The sequence below is a fragment of the Mytilus californianus genome, unplaced genomic scaffold (assembly GCF_021869535.1).
Source record: "Mytilus californianus isolate M0D057914Y unplaced genomic scaffold, xbMytCali1.0.p SCAF_1, whole genome shotgun sequence".
NCBI lineage: Eukaryota > Metazoa > Mollusca > Bivalvia > Mytilida > Mytilidae > Mytilus > Mytilus californianus.
In genome coordinates, this window is record NW_026262581.1 from 76,698,919 (window position 1) to 76,710,335 (window position 11,417).

Here is an 11,417-nt window from a genome sequence, read left to right on the forward strand (position 1 = left end):
TAGTTAAAGGTTTCCTAATTATGATATTATAAAAGAGGGACGAAAGATACCAGAGGGACAGTCAAACTCATAGATCGAAAACAAACTGACAATGCCATTGCCAAAAATAAAAAGACAAACAGACAAATAATAGTACAGATGACACAACATAGAAAACTAAAGACTAAGCAACACGAACCCCACCAAAAACTGGGGGTGATCTCAGGTACTCGGAAAGGGCAAGCAGATCCTGCTCCACATGTGGCACCCGTCGTGTTGCTTATGTTATTACAAATCCGGTAAATAGTCTAATTCGGTAGGTCACATTCGTGAAAAGGGAAGGTTATTGTAGTTACGACATAAGGAACATATCCGATATCATCTGTGAAACGGTTATTCCATAACGGTCAACCAACTCGTGATGGCGTCCGTAAAATTTACGAAGGGATGATTTCAATTTCACCATTAAGAGGATATATACTCGGGAAACTTTAATATACTTAACGTATATGCATATATGCCGGTATCTACGGCAACGACAGAACGATCTGTCGGTACCATGAGAAGACCAGAGAAATACAATGAAAACCAATCGTTTATCTGGGCTTGGTCTATTGAACATATACCGCGAAAAACAAATTTCAACAGACACGGTTTTGGACATCTCCAGTAGATGAAAGGAAAGGAAATGGTCATTGACTTTCAGAATTAACTTTGAGAATTAAAAGCTAAAAGAAAGACTGTTTGTTCTCTTATAAAATAAAACTTAGAGAAATGTGACTCCATTTATTTATTTATTTTCTCCAAAAAAAAATTCCATTTAAGTTGCACGGTGTTAGCTTAGAAATTTGAATTTTTAATGTATAGTGGTTTGAAACTGATTAGGTAACAATTAAAATATATGGTAGTGGCACTCTATATTTTAATTGTACCTAATATATATAAACAAGTTCTACCTACTACACATTAGAAGTTTGCTTTGTCTAATTAATTTTTTTTTTCAAATTTAATTATTTTAAAAAGTTGACTTGTTACTCATTAAAATGTGGGGGGGGGGGGGTCATTTTAAGTCCCAGGAAATCGCGAGAATGCAGGATTTTGCATCATTTACTCCAGAGCTTCTGGGGCCCTTCAGCGGCCCCCAGACCCCTCGCCGTATGACTTCCTTCCTTGGCATTGAGTACACATCATTTTGGCCTAGCTACGCCCCTGGTAGGGGTGAAGAAAATAAGGTCTACAATGTTGGGGCTTTTTATAACCGACTATACGATATGGATTTTTCTCATTGTTGAAGGATCGCCGCGATATAGCCTTGTTGTGCTAATGCAGCGTAAAGCAACCAACAATCAATAAATCATTGTTGAAGGCCGTATGGTTGCCTATAACAATTGCTTACATCCACATCATTTAAGGTAGCTGGGGTGTCTAAATGTTGGACGATAAATTTTTCTTAAACTTCTGTAAAAGACTTCTGGGTCAATGTAATTTCAAATTTCAATATAAAAACTGGGGATCACGAACCTTGTTTTTTCGTAATAACACATTGAAATTAACGAAATTTGGGTTATTTTATATTGTTAATATAGGGGAAACTTTAGTTTTCCTTATTGCGGAAACATTAAACGATAGAATTGGCTAAAATTCGATGAGAAAATTGCTTTTCATTAATAACTCCGAAATATCAAATAAAAATAGGGGTCACGGGCCTTATTTTCTTGAAAAAATCCCCAAAAATTTTAAACATACTTTACGACACTTAATTTTTTGATAGCTCAATCTTTAAATTTCAAGTTTTAGGTATTTTGTTGTATATTAAATGATACTTGGTAAAATATTTTTAAAACAAAAAAGTATTTTTGCAACATGATCAGAACGGACGCTCAGAAAAGACACCAGATCTACCTTAAACTGTGGCAGATAGTTGTCTCATTTGCAATCATACCACATCTCCTTATTTTCATATTATATTAACAAAACTGCAATTCATTTGCATTATATACAGGGACAAGTTATATCAAAAACTCCGATCTGTTTTACTTTGCTAAAATTCATATGCGGGTTCTTCTTTTGACCTTATTACAGCCATAAAAATTCTCAAGATAATATGCAGATGCAGTTTTCTTATTTTTTGGGAGTCGTGCATGTGGATATTCAACAAATAATGGTACAAGAAATTATTTCCTTTTTTACTTAAAATCTCGAGCAAACATTATATTATGCTTTATCGTGTAGTTAAAGAAAAGGGAAAGCGATCGAGACAGGAAATTTTTAAAATAAAATTGCAGAGTTGTGTCACGTGCACGTGTGTGAACCTGACAAATAAAATGGGTTTTGTGCGCAATACCTCGAATAGCGCCGGAAATGGTGAGGATGAAAAGATGCAGCAAATTATATACACTTTTTTAAAATACAAACATGCAGAAATAAGATTTTAAAAAAGACGTGTATACGCGATCCCAATATTATAACCGATTATTAAAATACGTATAGAATCATTCTGTCAACGCTGTGTTAACCGGGACAATTTCAAACTTGATATTTGATTCATAATTATTAGAACAATACAATATAAAAATAAGAAGATGTGGTATGATTGCCAATGAGACAACTCTCCACAAGAGTCCAAATGACACAGAAATTAACAACTATAGGTTACCGTACGGCCTTCAACAATGATCAAAGCCCATAGTCAGCTATAAATACAAGCATTTCAAAAAAGATGTGGAACCATGTCTAATTAAGAAAAGATGGAGTTAAAGTCTATACAGTAACTTTCTTTCACTTGCAGTATATTTATTTGCCAATTTGCTTTTTTTTTGGCAGCAGAATTATCCTTAAAAAATACTCAGTTTATTTCCTTATCAATTGATTACGCTTGAGCATTTGCAATAATTAGGAAAATGGGTTATAAATAATTCGTAAATATAAATCAACATGTAGACATCTTATACGTTCAGGTATTTCACATCCAATATTTTTTGGTAATATTCTTTACAAAGCACAAAAATGTCGGCATTCTCCTCAAAAGCTAACCAAAACTTTAAACAGACTTATTCAGAAAGGATATAGTTACGATACTGTTGTCAGGTAATTAAGGATTGCATATTTTGGTATTAATATTGATTCACTCATAGGGTCTTTGTATCGGAAATAAACACTATTATTCTAAAACCAGTTGTTGGCATGATACGGGTTATGTTCTTCTCATATATTTTATGATTGTATGATACTAAACCCCTAACGGGAGGGATTGTACTTGATTTTCATATGATGAAGACATAATCTTTCAATCAGTTTAATTGAGGTCTGGAGCTGGCATGTCAATAACTGCTAGTAGTCCTTTGTTAATTTATGTATCATTGTCTTTTTGTTTAGTTTCTTTTGTTACCTATTCTGACATCGGACTCGGGCTTCTTTTAAACTGAGTTATACTGTGCGTTTTGCTATGTGTTTCTTTATTCTACATTGGCTAGAGGTATAGGGGGAGGATTGAGATCTCACAAAACATGTTTAACCCCGCCGCATTTTTGCGCCTGTCCCAAGTCAGGAGCCTCTGGCCTTTGTTAGTCTTGTATATTTTTTTAATTTTAGTTCATTTATATATCAGTTTTGGAGTTTAGTGTGACGTCCATTTTCACTGAACTAGTACACAATTTTATTTAGGGGCCAGCTGAGGACCACCTCCGGGTGCGGGATTTTCTCACTGCGTTGAAGACCCATTGGTGGCCTTCGGCTGTTGTCTGCTCTTTGGTCGGGTTGTTGTCTCTTTGACATATTCCCCATTTCCATTCTCAATTTGATACACAATCACGATTTTGTTTCGACACTGTACGGTATAATAGCGTTATAGAGTTATATCTAGTAGAAATTGTGATGACGTTACAGTAGACATCAATAACGTCGCCGAATGTTTTTTATTCTTTCCGCTAAAAATCAAACTTCCACAGGATATAGCTTGAAAACTAGCACAGTTTCTAAGGACTTTCTTTGCACCAATGGGTTCGTCGTTCATTTTTGAATCGCATATCGATTTTTAAAAAAATTCTGTGGACCAACGAATTCGAAAATCTTGATAAAGTAAAAATATCTGCCGATTTTTATGATTTTCCCTATATATCCTTTGTATTTTTGGCGTATCATGCTGTTAATTTCAACAGCTTGTATCTTAAAAACGAAAACGGTTACCCCTTTTTTTTATTTTATTGTTTGATGTATTTTTAAAAGCAGAATCCACATGTAAAATTAAAAAAAATTCTGTGGAGTAGTTATTTACGTACACTTCGCCTTAAGGTGATATTTATTCATTTATTGGATACCTCTAAACATACCTGGCAATCTGCTCACCAATCATTGTATCTCCAACTTTAGCTCTATCTGCTACAAAAGGTCTGAAATCATACAAATGCTTTTGTTAGCAATAAAATAAGATTTTTATTACAGAATACATTGAAGACAATGATAAAGCCAAAAACACATCAATAAAAATTTGTAAAATACATGTATTGATAAATATTACATATCATAAGCTAATAGAACTGGAAATTGTAAGTTTGAGTAATCTCAAAGCTTAGCTTCAAATCAAACAATGCCACATTAAATTTTCCTCAATATTTCCATATTTATCGTTAAGGAATATCTGTGTCACAGATGACCCTGGATATGTTCAAATTGTCATAACCACAATCATGTCCTCTTTTCCTTGATAGTGACATCATTGAATGAGACCTATCATCAATTTGTACTTTTACCATGAGCAATATTAAAGGTGCCACTAGTGGAGCAGGATCTGCTTACCCTTCCAGAGCACCTGAGATCCCCCCAAGTTGTGTTGGGTTCCTGATGTTCAGTTTTTAGTTTTCTATGTAGTGTTTTGTGGACTTGTTTGTCTATTCATTGTCTTTCTATATTTGTCATGCTATTGTCAATTCCTCTTGACTTATTCACTTTGAATATCCAATGGGTATCTTTCGTCTCCTTTTTTTTACTACATTTCACTTTTTATTAAACTAACAATGCATGTATGTCACATGCAACAGGGGGAGAAAAAATATTCCAAAAGTTAGTCCTGGAGCTTTATTTGTACATTTGGTTTTTTTTTCAGCATTGTTTGTTGTCGTAGTGTGTTTGTCAATATAATGGAATTCTATGCGACTGTCATACAAGTGAGAGGTTTAGCTAGCTATAAAACCAGGTTTCATCCACCATTTTCAACACAAGTAAATGCCAGTACCAAGTCAGGAATATGACAGTTGTTTTCCATTTGTTTGATGTGTTTGAGCTTTTGATTTTGCCATTTGATAAGGGACTTTCTGTTTTTGAATTTTCCTTTGAGTTCGGTATTTTTGTTACTGTGGATTAATTATAATTCGTGGGATACCAATTTTCATTGATTTCGTGGATATAGGTAAACCACGAATTTAAATGTATAACAAAGAACAAATTTTCTAAAGCTTGTAAATGCTGACTTTGGTAAAACCACGAAATCAAACATGTTTCCTCAATCCACGAAAATTGGTATCCACGAAAATAAATGAATCCACAGTATTTACTTTTTACCCTGTGGAAGAAACTGGGAACACAGTTACACCTAAGGCTTTTTACAGGGTTTGCCTTGCACTACCATAAGTTTTCTATTTTATAGACAACAGTTACTACAGGGTTTTTTCTCTCCATTTTTTCCAAGGTCATCAAAAATGAAGGTGTAAAAGTGGACAGGAAAGTGAGTTTGGATAAACTTCATTTGGTTGTAAAGACTTTCTCCTCTACACCAAGATATCAATAATAGGCTAACATATTTTATGAAGCTATGAAACTATATAACACTCTGAAGTACCTCATGTAGGGATCCACTGACATATAAAGCGCTTCTAGTAACATTTCTGAAAAGAAATTAATACGTCCAGGTAAGAATGATCAGCATAACATCTTTACATCAATAATAATTCAATAAACACTATGATAAAAAATTTGAAATGAACAGCAGTCAACAATAACAAATTAAAACTTACTTAAGATAGTTTTACAGGAACACAAGTACCATATTATACTATATTACAAAAAAATCATAATATAAATTTTTGGTCAATACAGTATTTCTATCACAATAACCAACTTTTATCTGTATCTAAGGTTATAAACCTATAAAACTGCAGAGCAACACATTTGATAGGGACTAATGGGAAGTGGTTAAAATGCTGACCCCTCCCAAATCTTCCTGCACAGTTGTTTCCACTTGCCTTTCTCTGCCTTTGGAACACAAGGGCACCTGCTACCTGGCGGAGGTGGCCACTGGAATTTTCATTATAAGAAGGATGCATGATTAATTGATTGATTGTTGCTTGCTTGCTTAACATCCAGTGGAAAATATTTCATGCATATTCATAAGGCAATATGCAGCAGTAAATGATGTTCTAAGGGAAGCAGCAACAAGCAATGCCATGGATTTCTAGAGGGGAGGAGAAGAGGAAAGGGGTAGGATACAAAATTAAAACATGTACCGGGGTATAAAAAAATGTTAATTCTTTTAATACTCATATACTATGAGAGAGGTTATAGAGATGTAGCTTATAATTCAAGTATTTATAGTTTTGTTAAAGATAATTATACCCCTTTTACTGAGGTCTGTGTCTGGTATGTCCATTTTTATCAGCTCTGAACATTGGTTTATGCTTCTTGTTTTTTGATATATTGATTTGTTGCTATCTTTTTGTATTTTTTCTGTCAATTTCAAAGTAAATATGGTAACTTCTAATTATTAAATGTACATGTATATATATGCATATGTCATATGTTGCTGGGACATCGTGTGTAACTTGTCCATCCACATTCTCACCACATCATTTGACCTAAAGGAGCTTGCATGTGCCCCAACAGGAGTTAAAAATAAAAATATAGCACACTTAAAGTAACTATTGAAGTGCAAGGGATGTCATCAACACAACTCAACTTTATCCATCATGCACAACAGTAACTGAATTAACAAAAAGCATTTCCCCTCACATTTTGTCCTACCGAAAAACACAAAATTTTCTTAAAAACAAAACTATAAATTTAATCTTGCCTCCTTCCTTTAAATCAGGCAAATTCTCTTCCACAAGTTCCAGATCATCTTCCTTTGGTTCACCATGAAACATTGCCCTTATCTTCCATACTTTTGCTTTCACCATAATGTCAAACCAGACTGTTTTTCTTCACTAAGTAATTTCCTACAATATTTCAGGTAATTAACACTTTTGTTTATTAACAAGCACTTCACCTTATGATCATCTATACACTCAATATAGTTGACCTATTACTAATTGTGTCTTAGAAACTGACAAAATCACTAATGTACCATGAAAATAAGGTCGATATCAGATGAATCCTTTCTGAGGGACAATCATTCTATACACTGAATACACAGGTACATGCAGTTGACTTATTTAGCCTTATCAACTATTCTTAATTTTTTTTTATTTCAGACAAGGTTATGGTAATCATGGTGATGGCATAAATAGTTTAATAAGTCTGTAATATGGATGGAATTTACTTGGTTTACCTTTGTTAAACTATTTACATATCCGTTGGAAAATTAGCTTACAAATGATATGAATGGCTAGCTAAATTGTCTTACAAGGAAGACAACCATTTTTTCTCGTAATAATGTGTACAAAAGTACAATCAGTAGTGTAGGGGAGTCAATTCTTGATATACTTTTCATATGAAAAGCATAGGATTTATAGAAATAATCTGTAGCATGTGAATGCATGAAGAAAAAAAAAAGAAGAAAATCCCACATCTTTACATTTGTCCTGACCATTTAAGCTATGTTTAAGCAAGTAACCTTGTATGTATTTAATTGAGGATTTTTTTTTAATGTGGCTCGTAAATGCATATGCTAATTTGATAAACAATTTTTAACAACAAAACACATCCTGAAGATCTATACATACATGTTCTTAAACATTATCGTTTGACTTTAATTGTTACTCTTTTTATTTTTATAAGTAATTTTGTTACAACTCTTTGTAGGTAGTTTTATAGTGATTAAACAACTAGCCCCACTGGACGCAATTATAACTGGACAAAGTTACCTATGATTTCAAATGTTTGCCCTCAGAAATCATATTTATGCATGATAATTAATAACTGTTGCTATAAATAAAAACTACACTAAAATGCTTTTTTTCATGATAAAATAATTCATGCATACTTGGTGAATGCTGCAGACCAGGACAAAATCATTCTGTAACATCAAAAGAACAACACCTGGAAATTACATAAAAAATCATAACTGTAAGTGCATATTGCCTCCTTTTGTCAATATATTGAAAGAAAAATATCTCCTGATTCTGTTCATATGTGTGATGCCTTTCATCTTGCCCAAATAACCCCAAAGTTAACACTTTCTCCACTCCAGTGACCCTGAGCATAGTCAAAAGAAAATATGGTAACTTTATCGATAAGTCCCAAGAACTCCATAAGTATTTAATGCACAATGTTGAAAAAAATCATAGGTTCACCAACCAAATGGGGAATCTTGAATTTAGTGATCCTTAGAAGAAGGAACTCACATAAAAAACTAAACAATTATGAAGTTTAGACAGTCATTTTGTTGGAAAACAGCTGAAGCATGTGAAGTATTTGAAATAAAATACCAACTCACACTTCTTATTTTCCTCTGGAAATGTGTTTGAGATTAGATTAATGTATGTTTCACCAATCTAGATTGTTGTCATTGATTTCATCCGCCAAATATAGTGCTGTTGGAAATTGCTTCCATATTTGGCTGGCTTGACCCGTAAAACCATACCACGTAAGTCTAACTAAAGTACCCTAACATGTATAGATAAAATGCTCCGCTGGGCGCAGCTTGATACGACCGCAGAGGTCGAACCCTGAACAGATGGGGCAAGTATGGACACAACATTCAAGCTTGATACAGCACTGAATTTGGATTGTAATTAAATATTTGACACAGCATAGGTTTCTGACACAGAATGAATGTGGTCTAAGAACTTTTTTAAGAAAAAAATTAATTTACCTATTCAAACCATATCATTATTATTTGCTTTTATATATAAATCAGAAATAACCAATTTAAAATGGAAAATTTTAAAGAAAAAAAAGGAAAAAAAAATCCCCCCCCCAAATTTTTTGAACCCCCTTATGATTCATCACCCCCAAACTCAACCCCAGCCTTCCCTTTGTGGTATGGTACCTTGCAGTACAATTTCAGAGAGATCCATACACTTAAACACAAGTTATTGTCTGGAAACTAGAAAAATGCTTGTTTTTTGGCCCTTTTTTGGCCCCAAATTCCTAACTGTATAAGGCAATTACCCCCAAACTCAAACCCAGCTTTCCCTTTGTGACATGGAACCTTGTAGTACAATTTCATAAAGATCCATACACTTACACACAAGTTATTGTCCTGAAACTAGAAAAATGCTTGTTTTTTTGCCCCTTTTTGGCCCCTTATTCCTAAAATTTTGAGGCAATTACCCCCAAAATCAATCCCAGCCTTCCCTTTATGATATGGTACCTTGCAGTACAATTTCAGAGAGATCCATACACTTGAACACAAGTTATTGTCTGGAAACTAGAAAATGCTTATTTTTGGCCCCTTATTCCTAAACGTTTTAGGCAATTACCCCCAAACTCTATTCCAGCTTTCCTTTTGTGATATGAAACCTTGTAGTATAATTTCAAAAAGATCCATACACTTACACACAAGTTATTGTCATGAAAATAGAAAAATGCTTGTTTTTTGCCCCTTTTTTGGCCCCTAATTCCTAAAATTTTGAGGCAATTACCCCCAAAATCAATCCCAGCCTTCCCTTTGTGATATGGAACCTTGTGGTACAATGTCAGAGAGATACATACACTAAAACACAAGTTATGTCTGGAAGTTACAAAAATGCATATTTTTGGCCCCTTTTTGGCCTCTAATTCCGTAACTGTTGTTACCATAAACCCCAAAACCAATCCCAACCTTCCTTTAGTGGTATTGAACCTTATGGTAAAATTTCAGAGAGATCCATACACTTAAACACAAGTTATTGTCTGGAAACTAGAAAAATGCTTGTTTTTTGGCCCCTTTTTGGCCCCAAATTCCTAACTGTATAAAGGAAATTACCCCAAAACTCAAACCCAGCTTTCCCTTTGTGACATGGAACCTTGTAGTACAATTTCATAAAGATCCATACACTTACACACAAGTTATTGTCTGGAAACCAAAAAAATGCTTGTTTTTTTGCCCCTTTTTGGCCCCATATTCCTAAAATTTTGAGGCAATTACCCCCAAAATCAATCCCAGCCTTCCCTTTGTGATATGGTACCTTGCAGTACAATTTCAGAGAGATCCATACACTTGAACACAAGTTATTGTCTGGAAACTAGAAAATGCTTATTTTTGGCCCCTTTTTGGCCCCTTATTCCTAAACGTTTTGGGCAATTACCCCCAAACTCAATTCCAGCTTTCCCTTTGTGATATGAAACCTTGTAGTACAATTTCAAAAAGATCCATACACTTACACACAAGTTATTGTCATGAAAATAGAAAAATGCTTGTTTTTTGCCCCTAGTTCCTAAAATTTTGAGGCAATTACCCCCAAAATCAATCCCAGCCTTCCCTTTGTGATATGGAACCTTGTGGTACAATGTCAGAGAGATACATACACTAAAACACAAGTTATGTCTGGAAGTTACAAAAATGCATATTTTTGGCCCCTTTTTGGCCTCTAATTCCTTAACTGTTGGTACCATAAACCCCAAAATCAATCCCAACCTTCCATTTGTGGTATTGAACCTTATGGTAAAATTTCAGAGAGATCCATACACTTAAACACAAGTTATTGTCTGGAAACTAAAAAAATGCTTGTTTGTTGGCCCCTTTTTGGCCCCAAATTCCTAACTGTATAAGGCAATTACCCCCAAACTCAAACCCAGCTTTCCCTTTGTGACATGGAACCTTGTAGTACAATTTCATAAAGATCCATACACTTACACACAAGTTATTGTCTGGAAACTAGAAAAATGCTTGTTTTTTTGCCCCTTTTTGGCCCCTTATTCCTAAAATTTTGAGGCAATTACCCCCAAAATCAATCCCAGCCTTCCCTTTGTGATATGGTACCTTGCAGTACAATTTCAGAGAGATCCATACACTTGAACACAAGTTATTGTCTGGAAACTAGAAAATGCTTATTTTTGGCCCCTTATTCCTAAACGTTTTGGGCAATTACCCCCAAACTCAATTCCAGCTTTCCTTTTGTGATATGAAACCTTGTAGTATAATTTCAAAAAGATCCATACACTTACACACAAGTTATTGTCATGAAAATAGAAAAATGCTTGTTTTTTGCCCCTTTTTTGGCCCCTAATTCCTAAAATTTTGAGGCAATTACCCCCAAAATCAATCCCAGCCTTCCCTTTGTGATATGGAACCTTGTGGTACAATG

General features: G+C 34.3%; 1 protein-coding gene and 1 long non-coding RNA gene across 2 annotated transcripts in view; both read right to left on the reverse strand.

Moving 5' to 3' along the window:
• Positions 1 to 11,417, reverse strand: part of LOC127707833 (uncharacterized) — a 164,265-nt gene that overhangs the window by 148,581 nt on the left and 4,267 nt on the right. Inside the window, exon 5 of the long non-coding RNA XR_007985037.1 lies at positions 10,299 to 11,403. This is a non-coding gene — a long non-coding RNA (uncharacterized LOC127707833). The remainder of the gene's footprint in view (positions 1 to 10,298; positions 11,404 to 11,417) is intronic.
• Positions 1 to 11,417, reverse strand: part of LOC127707685 (prostaglandin reductase 1-like) — a 32,017-nt gene that overhangs the window by 13,499 nt on the left and 7,101 nt on the right. Inside the window, exons 2-4 of the mRNA XM_052212350.1 lie at positions 7,040 to 7,184; positions 5,813 to 5,858; positions 4,308 to 4,367 (exon numbers count right to left, since the gene is read on the reverse strand). Of these exons, the coding sequence (XP_052068310.1) occupies positions 4,308 to 4,367; positions 5,813 to 5,858; positions 7,040 to 7,145 (212 nt within the window). The 5' untranslated portion in view covers positions 7,146 to 7,184. The remainder of the gene's footprint in view (positions 1 to 4,307; positions 4,368 to 5,812; positions 5,859 to 7,039; positions 7,185 to 11,417) is intronic.